The sequence below is a fragment of the Pygocentrus nattereri genome, chromosome 30, assembly GCF_015220715.1.
Source record: "Pygocentrus nattereri isolate fPygNat1 chromosome 30, fPygNat1.pri, whole genome shotgun sequence".
In the NCBI taxonomy this organism is placed as follows: domain Eukaryota; kingdom Metazoa; phylum Chordata; class Actinopteri; order Characiformes; family Serrasalmidae; genus Pygocentrus; species Pygocentrus nattereri.
In genome coordinates, this window is record NC_051240.1 from 20,191,864 (window position 1) to 20,209,045 (window position 17,182).

Below are 17,182 nucleotides of genomic sequence, written 5' to 3' on the forward strand. Positions count from 1 at the left end.
AGAATTATTAATGAAATTTAGAGAAGTTGTGCCTCTCGGACCAATATAGCCAGGCTGAACCCTGTTATCTTCCTAAATAGTGGAAATTCAGAAATAAATAATTACATTACTTTGCTCTTTCTGTCTCTTTTCCCTCTTTTTCCTGCTCCTCTACAGCGGCAAAGATGGTAAACTAAAAATTTGCTTTCCCTCATCACACATATTACATCCCTTTTTCTGTTCCAGTGTGAGATGTTTGCGTGTTTTAATGTATGAACATCTTGTAAATGTCAACCTAATTCCCACAGTGTGATGCTTTGCATGGATTTTACATGCAGTATCACTCCTTCCTTCAGTGCTTAGTGATCTGTGGCTCATCTGGTTGTGTCAGTGCATGATGTGCCAAAACATTTAACATGATCCAGAATGCTTTGCTGGGTCTGTAAGTGAGAGCAGTGATCAGGACATGCTACGTTCAACCAAAGTTGTGCAAGTAATTTAGAATTTCCGACTTCAGACTAAGAAAAATCAAAAACATTGCCTTAACTGGCAATGGGATGGTTCTCGAATCACCAATAATAAATGATAAAGTACCACTTCTCTACTTTTAAGCATGATTTGAATCAGTCAACAAACAGACACAGTAGTTGGTTAAATCCACAACTCTGACCATAAATTCCGCTGTTTTGAAAGAGCAAATACGCTGAAGTTATCACTCACATCACTAATGTTAGTCAGCTGGCTTCTTACTAACAAATCTCGCTTTCATTAGGCCGGAAATGATGAGATTCCAGGCTTTCCATTTCTGTGTTGAACGCAGCATAAGGTCACACACATTTTGATTTCTGTTACAAACACACCTCCTACACTGTTTAGAGTGAGTACATTTACATGCATGTGATAATCCAATAATTCCAGAAAATCAGATTGTGTCAGTAATCTGATGAACACATTTGCATGCACTTGAGTAATCAGGGGGAAACTGAGTTTACATGATTCAGGCAGTAATTAGATTAAGATTAGATTAAATAACCCTTATTAGTCCCACAACAGGGAAATTTCACATCTGCATTTAATCCATGAAGTGAAACACCACATACACACTAGTGAGCACACATACACAAGGGGGCAGTGAGCACACTTGCCCGGAGCGGTGGGCAGCCCTATCCACACACGTCAGTCATGTACTCTCGGTTTAGGGGATTGAACCGGCGACTTTCCGCTCACATGGCTGGTTCACTAACCTCCAGCCCATGACTAATCAGATTTCTGCTTTACAGCCAATAAACTCTCAGAAGAAGACGTGACATAAACGTAATGTAAATTCAAACTTCGTGCTGCAGCTTTTTAAAAAATAAAACATCGCTCCACTTTACATGAAACTATGAACATACATCATCTAGAAGATGAACAATATTTAAATATTGAATAAATCAGAGTAAGAGTTTATATGCACTGAGAAATCTGATTACTGAGCTAAAATCCAGCCTCTTTATCAGATTTCCTTATCAGATTTCTAGACCGTACTCAGATCTGAGAAATTGGAGTATGCTCCTTACATGACCAATTCAATAATCAGATAACTGCTGAAATCAGATTATGATCAGATTATTGAGTGCATGTAAATGTACTCAGTGAGAGCAGAGCTTTGATGGACAACAGACACCAACGCATTAAATTACACCAGATTTGAACTGTTGGCAGAACATTCTCTGATGTGACCATGCACCAGCCAACAGGAGATGACATAAGGCAGGGCTTCAGTCACATCGACTCGAACAAGAAACTAATCACTGCTGTCTGATCACATTCAGAGCTACATGGTCCACTTCCTTCTGAGAAGAACGGCAAGCGCTTTTGCTGATGAGAATTTATCAGTTTCCTTCTCCACATGCAACAACCAGCCATGCTTTTCTTTATGATATGTACCAAAATGCCCTTGATGTACTTCTGAATGTGACCTCAGAATCAATCCAACACCCATGAAATCTGGATTGCATGTGGACAGAATTTGGCTTAATCGTAGGTGAGGTTTGTTGCAGTAACTTGGCATTAACTTGCATCCTGGGTGATTCCGTTAAGTGGACAGTGCCAATGACAGGTATAGAGTCGCACTGTGATCGGATCACTCAGGTCACTCACCTGTGGAGGTGGTGAGAGATGCGTATGACCACATAACATTTATAGTGTTAATGCTAATGCATTGAAGGTCTGCCTAATCAACTCCGTCATCACAGCCAGACTAAAGCAGCTGCTTTGCGTAGCTTCTTTCTTTGTCTACTTTCCTGTTTGTTTGTAATTTCTTAAAGCCAGTGTATGAACACAAAGCAGCTTCACAGAATTCCAGTAAAGACAAAGGTGAGCAAGCCAGGGGTGGTAGTGACAGGGAAAAACTCCCTCAGAGCCGAGGAAGAAACCTTGGGAGGAACCAGGCTCACCGGGGGGGACCCATCCTCCTCTGGTCAGACAACCTACAAATGATTATAGTAATAATATTAATAGTAGTAGTATTAGTGGTAATAGCTTGGAGTCCATGAAAACTTCAGTGTAGGGTGGGCATCTAGTTCAAGGCAAGTGGCAGTAGCTGGGGCGTGGGCAGCTAGTCAACTATAAATCTTGCTGACCGCTTGCAAACAGATCACTTAAGATGTATGTCAGCATAAGGTGTGAACAGGGCTAATGGGCAGAGTTGACAACAGAACAAATAAGACCATTTCAACACAATCTGCCATTGTTATAACTGACTTGAAGATGGATGTATTTTAATTTATATCCTGTGTTTCTACACCAAAAGACACGTTTTTCATGGTTGTTAGTCCCACATCATTGCAGTGCTGTTAAAACAGCCTTTTCAATCCTGTGTTTTCTATTAGGAGGGGTTCAAAATGGGTCTGACTTTGGAGGGCACTGTTTTTTCCCCGGATCAAGTGGACAGTCGATGCTGATGTCAACGACCGTTTCTGTGGGTTTCTAAACTCTAAACAGTGTCTGAGCAGTATTTCTATTTACATTTTGCATTGGGTGAGAAGTGAAACTTGGAGCTGTGGAACAGGCTGTACAGGTTGTTTCTATTTTTATATTGTACAAAATCAGTCTATAGATATTTGACAGCTTTACTGAAGATCACAGATTATCTGTATGTCATGACTGAGGAAGTGCTGCGAGGAGACGGTCATAAACTGTGTTTTTAGATATTTGTCTCATTGAAAACACTGTTAACATACATCCACCGTGTCAATACATGTTCATCAGTAGTGGTTATAAGACACTGATCAATAGTGGAAGTTTGCTTTAGATAAATAGATATATTTTCCTTTGTCTTTTCCACAGGAATGTTTGCATTTTCTACAGTTGACTCTCAAATACACAAACTAATCCACCTTTATCATCAACATTTGTGTGAATACGGTATTTATGCAAAATAGCCAGTATTTACTTTATGATGTGCTCAGTATTGCGTTTGGTAAATAAAGGAAAACTCACTGAACATTTTGTCTCTGCCTGGTTCTCTGTACCTAAAATGATTCACTTTGCAAGAATTTTTTTCAAATTATAACAGTGCTTGATCTGGTATGAAAAGTTCATTAAAGTTCTTTTTAATTATTATTTCATTTTTGTTACAGCAGCACTCTGCACCCTGCTGTCATGAAGATACTCTGGAAAAAAAAAACTCGAGACGTCATGATAAGCATGCATATATGAAAGATTATATCACAATTTAATACAATCATTCTTTAATGAGACACTGTATGGTCAGTAAGTGATAGTAAAAAAAACCCTATTAACGCTCATTTGTAAATGAAAGGTCAGTCAAATGACCCTTTATGGACACGCCATCTCTCAGAGGTAGCACATTTAACGTGTACACAATGGTCCAAATTTGCAGTTCTGTTTTTCAATTCAGCAAAAAAAAAGTGTGGGTCACAGACGAGGTTTGGGAGGAGTCCGTTGGGAGTCAAATCTGCGTAGGAACGTCGTTTGCATTCATTTTCATCCATAAATTAATCTATGTAGCACCTTTATGTAGCACCTCAACTAACACTGCAGTTTGTTCAATGTGATAAAAGCAACAATCTAACATCAAAACAGGGAGTAAATGCAGCCCTGACACAAAAACGTTACCCGTCACCCATCTGTACGTCTTCAGTTCAAAATGATACTTATTTTACTGCTATTACACAACAATGCAAGGGGCATATGGATAATGATCAAGACATAAATTAAAAAGTCCACACAGTCTCTCATATATTCATAGACCCCGAGCTAGTGGAATTCCTTAATAAAGAAGAAAAGGGGGGAAAAAATACTGTTGCGGCTCAACATGCTGGTCAAGGCACTTCTGGACTGTCTTCAATAATAAATACTGTGTTATAGAGCTGAAGTCCTAGCGCTGGTTCTTGTTAGCTTTCTGTACAGAATCCGCAGGGTAGCGGCAGGTTCACAGGGCCGTTTCTTTACAGGCTTCATGAGAAGCATACTGGGCCGATGTCGATGCCAAACTCCTGATCTGCGCCGCCCACGTCCACTGGAGCAATGTCCACTATAGGAAGTCTGGACGGTTTCTGTGTGCGGTACTCAAATACAGTCTTACCCCACTCACCGTTGGATTTCTGAGGGACACAAACAGAGAAAACAGAATGAAATGAAGCTGTGGACGTGGATGCCCCACAAACAGTACCTGTGATCAGATACATGTGCAGCCCTAGATTTGCAAAGTGGCTCAGTTAGAGTCTAAATGATGTGATGAACATCAAATGAATTTCGTACTGGTGCTCAGCCCTTAGAGGTCACATCGTCAGTGAAAGCATGTTGTAATTTAGTTACAGCTCCTTGAAGTTAGCAGAGAAATTCGGTTATACAAACCCTGCAGGTGTCATGACAAATTTTCTTTATCATGCTCTAATTATTGCTAAATGCACTTGAGTATCAGTGAACATAACATATCAACAGATTAGGTGAATGTAAACTTCTTTTATACCAGAAATCAGTATTTTTTCTAGAGGCACAGGGCAAAAAATTGATGAAGCTGCCTCTGTGAGCCGTTATTTCAAGGCTTATATTAAGGACCACCAAAGTGCCTCCCAGGCCACTTGCGGTGCACGGCTCTAGCGGTTGACAAATCCTGCTCTCTTTAACCGTTATGACATCTGTCTTTAAAGAAAACGGTAAAAATGTCTTATATTAGTAAACAAAATCTGTGATGACAACTTATGAGAGCATATGACTTCTGCCATGATGGGTTTATGGCTTTGTTGTGTCAGTTTCATAAAGTGGACGTTAAAGACTTCCCAGAAATTCTGTCAGAGTTATGAACTCTAAACTTTTAATCAATGCACCGTTTGTGTTCTTGTAAATAAAAGAGGAGATATGATGATTTGAATCAGATGACAAATTCATTTTGTGTGTGCCGTCTATTGTCAGTGCTTGACACTGAAACAAACAGCAGGAAAGTGCCAAGTCCAACTGGTAGATACACAGTGTAAATCAACTGTAAATGTAATACGTTATGTAACTATGTAATAAAGTATAACTATGTACACTATGTGTATTAATAACGTGATTACATTTAAATCACATTAATGTACCATATTGTTCAGCACAACTTCAGCAACAATGTTTGACTGAAAGTTTGTCCCATACCGAGCAGCTGTCCTCAGTGACTGTGTACTTGAGCCGGTTGTTGCCGTGCGCTTTGACTTCCAGCCCGTCTGCAGACTTTAATACAGCAGCTTTCTTCAAATTGCTCTTCTCGTCCTTGTAGGCCACACTGTTCTTGCAGTGGTAAGTGAGGGTCTGGACTGCTTCTTTAGAGTGGAGACGCAGGAATCTCAGCTGAATGGACACTGTGTTGGGTAAAGCCTCTTTGCTGCCATAGGTAAACTGAGGAAGACAATGTGTTATGATAAGCCGAGGGAGATATTACAAGATATTAAGAAAAAAGCTGAATGAGTAATATACACCTCTCAACTGAGGCAGGTAAATGATCACTGAATGTAGGAGTGGGCAGTATGACAATATTTTGTCCCAATATATTTTTCTTAGCATACTGCGGACATCGTCAGTACTCAAAGAATACTGACTTACTACATGTTTCATCAGACAGTGAGCATAACTGGGCCTGTTTAATTGGATTTAGTGCAGTGCAGTTTGTGAAACATTGAATAAAATTCTTTGTAGCTGTAAGTTTGTTATTATTATTATGATTGTACTATTTGTTAAATGTAACACTACAGGTTCTATTTTGTCTGTTTCAATTTGTTCAGTCTCAGAAAAACTAAATATTGTGATGCATATTGTGCATCTATGAAAATGTCTTAAAGTATTGTGGTGTGATATTTTTGCGATATTGGCCACTCCTCATCGTAAGAGTCAGATGAGTCAATACAAAGCAAAATGTGACAAATTACACCACATGCATGTTTCATTTTTGAGTGTATTTTATAAGCATTTTGGCCAATGTGCACTGACCTTCATCCCTCTGTTCATAGTGGCTCCATACCACACAGGTTTTGGTATGGTAGTGCGTGAACTCCACCAGTTCTTGCGGGGGATGCTGGGCGGGGTGGCGGAGATGCATGTCTCACCGGTCTCCATGTTACAGTAAACCTGGATGGCATCCTTCGCACTGCCCTCGTTAGGGTCCACCCAGTACTCACCTGTAACACATGCAGACAAAGGGTTAAAGTTCATTCATGCTAATGCTATAAATTCTGCTATAGCACACAGGTGTGCACTGATATGACACACTAAATACAGCTTTGCTTTGAAGTCTTTCATCTAAAACCCAGTACACTGTGAGGACCTGCTGCCAGCTCCAAAACTGCACTACACTGCATTTCACATTCTCCTGACTTACATTTTAAGTATCACAATAGTTACTGAATCATTTGTAGTTAGAGATGCACCAAAACTTCGGTTGCTGAAAATATTATGGCCAAAAATGCTCATAAGTGGCACTTCTTTTTTTCCTTGCAAAAAAATAGGTAGACAATGTTGAACAAAAAAAAACAAACTAACAAATACAACTGGGGTCAAAGTCTAACACTTAGCAAATAATTTGAATGATAAAAATGAGCAGACAGTTTTTGACATAATGAAAAAATCCACAAAAGAACCTAAAGTATAAAGAAATTCACTGTCTTGAATGACCAAACAATCTCTGTTGTTGCAAACTTTTCATAGGCACATACTTTACATTTTGTAAGAATTTTATAATGTCTAATTTCTATCAATTGTTTTTATTTATTATCACATCAATTTTGTCATACTGAACAATATAGGACAAAATATATATAATTTGTTCAGGTTTTCCACTACTTTGCCATCATCAATATTCCATATACAACTCAGAAGACACATTTGGGTTTTGGATAGTAAATAAAACGGCTATGTTTGTGCTGCAGACATGACTCCTGGTTCCTTTCCGCGTCTGTAACTTTTTTTTTTACAACAGACCTTTTTCACGTCAAACCACTCTGACGTCTTTGTTTACACCACAACTACAGAGTGATGCAAAAAATTTAGAAAAATGATGGAATTCTTCTTTAAGTCTATGGTGTTATAGTAAAACCTCCAGGGCCCGCACTGCTTGTTAAAACCTTGGTTAATAACTGATGAGTCGAATAAGGTGGTGAGATGAAGTGCTAAAGTCTGCACCTCTGTCACACAAGATACAGTAAATTACAGACATTCACGAGTCTTTTGTCTAATGTGTTCCCAGAGATTTATAATGAGTCAAATTTTTTATGAAGTATTGCTCAACTGCGACGTTTAAAGGTGAATAATCCCTAAAAGGGCTGGGTAACACAGATTTTACTTTTATTAACTCATTGCAGTACATCGTCTTCTGTTCTATTAGCAAATGAATAGCTGTTATTTTCTGTGGAACTCTCTGGACTGTGAATCAGCCTCGCCAGTCCAGACGGGGCAGTCATGGGCTGGAGGTCAGGGAACCAGCCTCGTGACCGGAAGGTCGCCAGTTCGATCCCCAGAGCTGACAGCACATGACTGAGGTGTCCTTGAGCAAGACAGCCAACCCCCAACTGCTCCCCAGGTGCTGCGGATTGGGCTGCCCACTGCTCTGGGCAAGTGTGCTCACTGCCCCCTAATGCGTGTGTGTGTGTACTCACTAGAGTGTATGTGGTGTTTCACTGGGTTAAATGCAGAGGTGAAATTTCCCCATTGTGGGACTAATAAGCGTCTCTTAATCTTTAGTTCACTTCTCACTTCTTACAACTATATAACTTATAATAACTGATAGCAGTTAGATAGATAATGAGGCTTAAGATAAATAACTGCAGTTTAACGGGTTAACAAGCACGTCATAGCACTCCTTAGCCTGCTCCTCACCGCTTTTCTTCAGTGGGTAACACTGCTTCAGGTCCTGGCAGGTGCGTGCTGGGTGCTGGCGGCTGCCATCGGGGCTGCGCATGTTGTCCAGATGGCTGCCAAGAGTCTTCAGCGAAGCATGGAGCCCACTATCCATCTCAACCACGACTGAGCTGTTATTAGGCCTTGCCTCGTCCTCGTTAAACTCTGGAGGGGGTGGGGCCTCAGGTTCAGAATCGCCATCGTAGTCAAGCGTTGTACCGAAAAGATCATCTACGGCAGCAGTGGGGGGGCCAGGAGGACCAGGAGGGCCAGGAGGTCCAGGTTCTCCTTTAGGACCCTAAACAGAACAGAAAAATAAAACTCAAAATGATAGTAAAGCAAAAACATAATCCCAAATATAGTTAATCCAAAACATGTTTAGTGTCCAAAGTTTGCGTCTTTAGATCACACTGAAGCTACAAAACTAATGTAGCTAGCAAGCAATGACTTATATACTAGCAATTAGTATCATGCAAACTTCATGTCTAAATAATCACATATATATATATACACACACTCTACTCAAAAAAATAAAGGGAACACTCCAATAACGCATCCTAGATCTGAGTGAATGAAATATTCTCATTGAAGACTTTGTTCTGTACAAAGTTGAATCTGCTGACAACAAAATCACAAAAATCATCAATGGAGATCAAACTTATTAACCAGGCCTGGATTTGGAGTCACACACACAATTAAAGTGGAAAAACACACGACAGGCTGATCCAACTTTGATGTGATGTCCTTAAAACAAGTCAGAATGAGGCTCAGTGTTGTGTGTGGCCTCCACGTGCCTGTATGACCTCCCTACAACGCCTGGGCAGCTCCTGATGAGGTGGCGGATGGTCTCCTGAGGGATCTCATCCCAGACCTGGACTAAAGCATCCGCCAACTCCTGGACAGTCTGTGGTGCAACGTGGCGTTGGTGGATGGAGCGAGACATGATGTGCAGACACATGCACATTTGTGGCCTGCTGGAGGTCATTCTGCAGGGCTCTGGCAGCTCCTCCTGTTCGTCCTTGCACAAAGGTGGAGGTAGCGGTCCTGCTGCTGGGTTGTTGCCCTCCTACGGCCTCCTCCACGTATCCTGGTGTACTGGCCTGTCTCCTGGTAGCGCCTCCAGCCTCTGGACACTACGCTGACAGACACAGCAAACCTTCTCGCCACAGCTCGCATTGATGTGTCTTCCTGGATGAGCTGCACTACCTGAGCCCCTTGTGTGGGTTGTAGAGTCCGTCTCCTGCTACCACGAGTGTGAAAGACCACCAACATTCAAAAGTGACCAAAACATCAGCCAGAAAGCAGAAAGGTACTGAGAAGTGGTCTGTGGTCCCACCTGCAGAACCACTCCTTTACTGAGTGTGTCTTGCTAATCACCAGTAATTTCCACCTGTTGTCTGTTCCATTTGCACAACAGCTGTGAAACTGATTGTCAGTGTTGCTTCCTAAGTGGACAGTTTGATTTCACAGAAGTTTGATTTACTTGGAGTTTTATTGTGTTGTTTACGTGTTCCCTTCATTTTTTGAGCAGTGTATATATATATATATATATAGTAATGTTGTAATGTAATATCAAAATGGACTTGCTTTAGTTTTTTTTTTTTTGTTTGACATACTGTTATTTATAAAAATGGACAAATTCTGATATGTTTACTTTATGTTCATGTTTGCAGATGAAATGTTTGTTTAGTTAGCACAGGTAATATTCCAGACTGAAGAGGTCTACTGAACTAGCATTTTTCATGTAGCATGTGTCACCTCTGGTCCGATGTCTCCAGGAATGCCCCGAGCTCCAGGTGGCCCTATCGCTCCAGGCAAACCCATGTTACCTTCTTTACCAGTAGGTCCAACAGGCCCTGGAATTCCCTAATGTATGAATTAAAATCATCAGCATTCTCATTCAAAATACAGCTCAAATAAACACTTTAAATGGCCAGAGCCCAACAGCAGGCAAAGGTTTTATTACAAACTTCTTTAACCTAAGAACAGCTCAGCCAGTTTGCATTAAAATCCCTGTAGTTACTAAATAATAATCTTGGGATTTTACAGGGTTAAGGATTTTTTTAACCCTGCTGAGTTTACAGTGTACTTACACAATATTACAATAATAATAGTAATGTATTACTGAAATTATTATAAGATTCTGATATGATAAGAAAGTTTATTTACTACATATGACTCCAGTCTATGAGCAAACATTGTTGCATATAGATGCTGCTGAATAAAGTGCCACATCTTGTTGCAAAGACTTACACTTAACATTTCTGTAACATGTTCAAATGCAATATAGGTAGCATGACATTATTAAAGTTCTTTTCATGAGGCTTGTTACTTGCACGAGACCTGTTATCCCTGATAGCAAGAGCACAGTGGACCTCTGTTGGCCCACTGATGACAGCTGGTGTTTTGCTTAGCCTTTTCTGGGCAGCCCACCGGTGGGTAAGCAGTGTATTAGGCAAAATTCAACATATGTTCACTTATTTTCCCTCCATAGTCTAATTTACTCATTTTCCTTTTGTTACTTTCTTTAATTATACTTTGTAAATTAGTTTAGGAAATAATTTTGATCTAGCACAGTGTCAGCATTTTCTATAAAATCATTTTATATTAGGCCTAGTCATTATTTTTATTCTCTCTGATGTTTGTAATGTTTCTCTTTGTTTAATTTCCAAAATAAAAGTCTCTGCATTTAAAATCAGTTTGAGGAGATTACAAACTAGTTACAGCTTGTATGCAGGACAGTATTATGGGTATTATTGACTCATAATAAGTTAGTAGTGTGATTTAGTCCTTAACTGCCACTTACTCTTTGTCCACTTGGTCCAGTGATTCCTCTCTCACCTGCATCTCCTGTAGCACCCTTTGTTCAGAGGAGAGGATTGATAGTCAGAGTTCATCTGCACTCAATCTTCATGATTGAGATTACATAATAAATAGTGCAGTACTTTACACTTATCTTATACTCACCGTTGTTCCTGGTAGGCCTTGAAGTCCAGTGAAGCCACGGTGACCTTTCTGACCTCTCTCACCAGAATCTCCTTTGTCACCTTTGTCTCCCAAAGGTCCTTGAGGTCCCTAAATTGTTTTAAAACATAAACCTAAGTAAAATTTCATGCAAATAGTAACCAAATAAAGTTCTGATGGCATGAAAATGGATGTAACCTTTTTGCCTCTAATGCCTGGCTGGCCAGCTGGTCCAGGTGGGCCTCTTGAGCCCTGTGACCAAGGTAACCATTAGATTACAACAACATAATACTGTACAATGTGATACATATGTAGTGTGTTCTGCTCTACTGGAAAGGAAAAAAAGATGTATATTACAAATGTTGCACACATCAGGTATACCTGTTCTCCTCTTAATCCTGGACCTCCAGATGTTCCTACTGGTCCTGGTGTTCCTGGGGAACCCTGTGGTCCTGCCAGACCCTCAGGTCCTGGGTCCCCCCTGTCCCCCTAAAGACAAACAACATACATTCAACAAATTACCTTCATGCTTGTGTCTGGCTATTTACCAGTAGAGAGAAGATCCACTTAAAAAGCAGGTATTTTCATTGAGTTATGATTGTTTTGCTTACTCTGACTCCAATGGTACCATCAGCACCAGGAAGCCCATCTTGTCCTGCAAGCCCCTTTAAAAAACAAGGAATTATCCAATATAAATACAGATTTGTACCATTTCTAAGAATAAAACTAAATGAACTGTCTGAGATGTAAGCGCCAAACCTCTGGGCCAGAATCTCCTCGAGGTCCATTTGATCCAGATGGTCCAACAGGGCCTGCAGCACCTTTACCTCCCTGAGGGCCTTTGGTACCTGGCTTTCCAGGTGCACCCTGAAGAAGATGTCACAGGTGTGTGCCATGTGATCAAAGTATATGGATCATTCTACCAATTGGTTGAATGGTTCAAAGTCAGAGTTTCTAGTGACTTTTAAGTGACTTTGACTTAAAATCTTTAAGCTTTGAGTGACCCAATAGCTTATGTTTATTTTATTAAAACAAATGACTCCAGTCCAGTTTGTCAGTTCTAAAACAATCCTAACACTCCCGAAACTTTACCAAAAGTGTAACAAATAGTGACTGTTTCGGTAATGACAGTTTTAGCTCATTTTGAGCAAAACTCAAAAGCACAGCCAGTATATGACTAACACAGCTTTGAACAGCTGTACACACATAAAAGTATACTATTTTTAATTAGAACACAAAAATGTACTTAATTATAATAAAAATATATTTCTGTAGTGACAATTCCTAATATTACACATCGATTTTCAGACTTCAGAGTACAGTTATTTCAAAACAATGAGATCTAATTGCTCATCATGTGGCCAGAAGGGACAGGGATGCAGTCTTACGACCTGCTCTGAAATGTGGCTAAAACAAGGCTCCACCTGTCGACTAAAACTCTGTGTGTGGGACACTTTTCGAATAGTTTTTTTTTTTTGATACATTTTTTTAATGATAAATCTAAAAATTTCATCTTTAAAAGAAATCTAAAAGATCTTTTAAAAATACCGTAAAAATGTCAATTTTATTTTGACAAATTGAAATTTAGGGGTTGGGACAGCCACCTCCCAATAGTACACCAGCTTAGTTTAGCTTATTACTATCTTAATTCATGCTTATGTTCATATAGGTCATAACACAATCCTAATCTAACTAATAAAGGTCTGAATATTTAATTTGTTTTGTTTTGTTACCGTGAGACAGGACTGTTAGGTAGCTCAGCAGAACGGTCCATAAACACAGAATAATGATGAAGGCACTGACTTATATTTTTGGTTAAAGTAGAGCCTGCTGAATAATGAATGAAGCATCCCTTATTACAGTTTTTACTTTTGGTAGTGCTAAGCCCTCTCTCTTACTTGCTGTTAACAGATCCCCAGAAGCAGATTATTTTGGACTTGTGTGGACCCAAGACCAACAGCACCACCAAAAGGAAAATAAGAAAAATATGAATTGGGTCAAACGGGCCAGAATTCGCCCAGTCACTAGATTGACTATCTGCGATTTCCTGTTAAGTGCATTGTGACACATTACATTGTGAAACACCCCAAGAATTGTTCTCAATTCAGGCTACCTTTCAAGCCTGCAATGTCCAGCTCAACCTTACTGCAGCTTGCAGTCAATGCTTGTTGGGATGGTTAGTTCTGGTTCTAAAATCTGACTGGCTGAGACAAGATTGACATTGTTGTAAAATGTTACATATATACACATAAATATGAACGTATATTAACATGAATCAGATAAAGTCAAATTGTGACTGTCGTTTAACACACAAATATTACATTTATTAAATTTATTTTGCTAAGTAAGAAGTCCTTATTTATCTGATGTCCACCACTGCAAATAACATTTCGACACAACAATGTAATTTGATTAGCGCTCTTATAGGATTCACTGTATTAAGTTAGCACCAAACTAATGGTACACGCCTCTACACAGATATTTGGAACCTGCAGGACAGACATTTGAATCTTTTAACTGCTTGTAACAGACATTCATTTTAGATATTTTTACTCTGTATAACTGTAATTGATAAAAGGTCCAGTCTTATATCTCTTAGTATAGCAGTCATGGTACAAGTCAATATTTTAAAAATGTACATGCAAATAGTAGCTTAGCTAGACAGCTCATTCAACTGTTTCACTGTTGCTGGATGAAGCTCTCAAATGTGTTGCTACAGTGTGTCAATCACTGATAGGTGTTATTTTTCTCCATCTCCCATCCATAATTATGATCAACTGTCACTAATTAATGATATAAAGTCATTCAAGTTTGATATAAAATGCTCCATCCCAGAGAAGCTTACCAACCAAATCAAATAGACATTAAAACACTTCAAATCTTAACAACTGAATTATACAGAAAATTAAATCGGCGGAATTCCTCTTTTAAAATCTGTACATGCATTTCAGAGATTTATGCATATCTCTGAAAATGCACTAATGATCTTCAAATGCTCATAATCATCAGCATAATCATCAGGCTAATCACCATATGTGGTGGTTCAAAAGGGAAGAATGACTTTAGGCTAGTCAAGCACATGTGCAGAATACCTAATATTAATTGCATTTTATATGATGCTTTAGTTAAATGATAATTGTTATTGTTCATATTTACAGCAGGTCCAGGGAGGCCCAACATTCCACGCTCTCCTCTCAAGCCGGGTAGTCCCACCAGCCCTCTCTGCCCTGGAGTTCCTGCAGGTCCTGAAGGCCCATCAGGCCCCTGAGTAAAATAAAGGGAATAACAACAGGATCACTATTGTTAATGAAAATTAAACTAAAACAAAACACTGGAAGCAAACAAATATCACTGCAAGATGCATTTTAGACCACTTTCAAAAATGTCCGTTTTTGTTGTGACATGAGTTCTTGGGAGTAGGCTTTTCATATAAAAGAAATGTCAGTGCTATATTAGGATTAATACCACTTTATTATTTAAGAAATGAAAATGTGTTTTACATTGTATATCAGTTGTTTCTCTTTTCAAAATCATATATCCAAAACTGTTACAAATGAATTGAAGCACCATTCAAATGTGCTCATTAACTATAATGAAAAGAGAAATAACAGTCTCAAAATCACAAAAACTGAAAACAAACTATAATTCTAAAGAAAAGTACTTTTTTCATATTTTTGATGCATGAAGGACAGTTTAGAAATTGAGCCCTGCTCTGTCTTTGGCTGTCTTTAGGATAAGCTGGAAGCCAAGCTGAGTGCAGGCTACTTCTGTGCTTATTTATCATTCAGCAAACCTGAATGTAACCAGAGTCTAACTAGGGATTAGTCTGAGCAGCAGCTGGTTGAAGCCATGCTAAAGGTAGTGCTAAAACATAATAATGCATACTTCCTGCATGACATACAAACGTAGCAACTCATGTTCCCTCAGCGGTTAGTATATCTAACACACCTGAACTCATAAGTAATTAAACAGTGCTAATTCTTGTTTTGGCCCCTGACCTGTAGTCTGCAGCCCATAGAAATCATCAGATCAGAATTTTTGATGCATTTGGTTGGATCTGAACAGTTAAGATGTTTCTGTATGTTTCAGAATGTATCCTGCTGCTGTTGGCACTCATATCATAAACGAAGGGAAGTTATTCCATTGATAGCCACACACAGGGTTGTACAATATGTAATTTGCTAACTGTTATCACAATATTGGTCCTAGAAGGCATCAAGGTGCAAACGATTCCCCAAACAAAGCTCAAAAACAGTATCTGCCATCTTGAGCACGCAAAGGTGAAAACTGTCTACTTCATTTACCGGTGGTCCATCTTCTCCAGAATCCCCTTTATCTCCTGGGCTTCCAGCAGGTCCGGGGTTTCCACGCTCTCCTTGACGTCCAGGAGCCCCTGGATCTCCTCCCAGTCCAGGTGGACCCTTTTTTCCTGAAGTACCTTGTGGACCAGGCTCTCCAGTAGGACCCTGGCAGGAGGAGAGAGTTGTAGGCCAAATAACATTAGGCTAATTTTCATTTTAGTAATGTACTGATAAAAAAAACTTTGTCAAAACTCTTTCAACTTTTTATATCAGTTATTTCTAGAACTATATGGGCTATGATCAAAAGCTCTATTAGGGGAGCACTCACAGCAGAGCCTGGTGGGCCTACTCCTCCTGGAGATCCTGGGAAGCCACTGGGGCCCTGATGACACAGGCAGAAACAGTACAAACTGAGTTTGAGCGATTACAATTTATAAGCTTATCCTCCAAAGCAACTGTGGCAAGACTTACAGCAGCCCCCTGAGTTCCTCTGCCTCCTTTCAACCCAGCTACACCAACCGCACCCTACGGAAAAACATCAACATAAACACTTTTTATTACAAGTTTCAGAAACATGAGCATGACTGTCACATTTGTCACATAAACCGGTGTGATAACCGCCCTGACCACACCACTGCAGAGGACTTAAAGTTTGCACCGCAAATCTCCTGACTCACCTGAGGGCCAGGTTTGCCTGCTGTTCCCTGAGGGCCTGGAGACCCAGCATCACCCTTTGCACCTGGCTCTCCAGTCTCACCTTTTACACCCGGCTGACCATCAGGACCCTGCCAAACAAACAACCAATATAATGACAATTGTTAGTAAATCATAAAAGCTAAGTTTTGAATGGAAATATAGATGGTATACTCACAGGAGGTCCAGCAAAACCAGCAGAGCCAGTTGGACCAGGCTCACCAGGAGAACCCTGAAATACACATCAGTGGAACACAAGATCACAACACCATTGTAGAATTTTCTATCAGGCATGGATAATGTGTTAGAAACCACACTCACAGCTGATGCTCTGGAACCTCGTGGTCCAGCAGGCCCTCTGGGCCCTGACTCTCCCTGAAATCAAACCCAGACAAGATCAAATCAATAAGCAGAAATGGAAAGATACGAATACACAAGAGTCTCTAAGGTTACATTAAATAAAGAAGAGTATTATGGGTTAAATATAGTCTTGCTACCTTTTCTCCAGCTGGTCCAGCAGGCCCAGGGGGTCCGAGGGATCCAGATACACCCTACAGCAAAAACAAAGCTGTGTTTTAGCATTGTTTGAGCACTTTTTTGCATATTCAATATTGCACTCATATGCATTATTGATTAATTGAAATTACTCACTCGAGCACCATCGTTGCCAGCAGTTCCCTCAGCTCCCTTTTCACCTATTGCACCCTGAAACACCCAGACACTGGACTTGAAAATGAAACTCTTGAAACTTTCAATCTTCTACTTCAAACATCTATAGAATCTGTCACGTTTATCCCTCTCCTTATCCATGTCTATTATTCATACTTACTATAAACAGACACTTTTCTCTGATCATTTGTTTCAGGCCTTATATT

At 39.8% G+C, this 17,182-nt stretch overlaps 2 protein-coding genes across 5 annotated transcripts in view; one reads left to right on the top strand and one right to left on the bottom strand.

The window, feature by feature from the left end:
* gulp1b (GULP PTB domain containing engulfment adaptor 1b) overlaps positions 1–3,466 on the top strand; it is a 77,824-nt gene extending 74,358 nt beyond the window's left edge. For 3 of the 4 annotated variants that reach the window (XM_017722240.1, XM_017722242.2, XM_037536572.1), the window contains one exon: positions 2,853–3,466. In XM_017722240.1, coding sequence (XP_017577729.1) covers positions 2,853–2,924 — 72 coding nt within the window. In that variant the 3' untranslated portion in view covers positions 2,925–3,466. Of the gene's footprint in view, positions 1–156; positions 168–2,852 lie in introns of all 4 variants that reach the window. The other variant, XM_017722241.1, reaches the window with a different exon arrangement.
* A 230-nt stretch (positions 3,467–3,696) lies between these two features.
* Positions 3,697–17,182, bottom strand: part of col5a2b (collagen, type V, alpha 2b) — a 41,955-nt gene continuing 28,469 nt past the window's right edge. Inside the window, exons 35-54 of the mRNA XM_017722244.2 lie at positions 16,959–17,012; positions 16,805–16,858; positions 16,629–16,682; positions 16,486–16,539; positions 16,292–16,399; positions 16,086–16,139; positions 15,943–15,996; positions 15,618–15,779; positions 14,470–14,577; positions 12,073–12,180; positions 11,925–11,978; positions 11,695–11,802; positions 11,512–11,565; positions 11,317–11,424; positions 11,156–11,209; positions 10,108–10,215; positions 8,329–8,647; positions 6,448–6,635; positions 5,620–5,859; positions 3,697–4,589 (exon numbers count right to left, since the gene is read on the bottom strand). Of these exons, the coding sequence (XP_017577733.1) occupies positions 4,443–4,589; positions 5,620–5,859; positions 6,448–6,635; positions 8,329–8,647; positions 10,108–10,215; positions 11,156–11,209; positions 11,317–11,424; positions 11,512–11,565; positions 11,695–11,802; positions 11,925–11,978; positions 12,073–12,180; positions 14,470–14,577; positions 15,618–15,779; positions 15,943–15,996; positions 16,086–16,139; positions 16,292–16,399; positions 16,486–16,539; positions 16,629–16,682; positions 16,805–16,858; positions 16,959–17,012 (2,190 nt within the window). The 3' untranslated portion in view covers positions 3,697–4,442. The remainder of the gene's footprint in view (positions 4,590–5,619; positions 5,860–6,447; positions 6,636–8,328; positions 8,648–10,107; positions 10,216–11,155; positions 11,210–11,316; positions 11,425–11,511; positions 11,566–11,694; positions 11,803–11,924; positions 11,979–12,072; positions 12,181–14,469; positions 14,578–15,617; positions 15,780–15,942; positions 15,997–16,085; positions 16,140–16,291; positions 16,400–16,485; positions 16,540–16,628; positions 16,683–16,804; positions 16,859–16,958; positions 17,013–17,182) is intronic.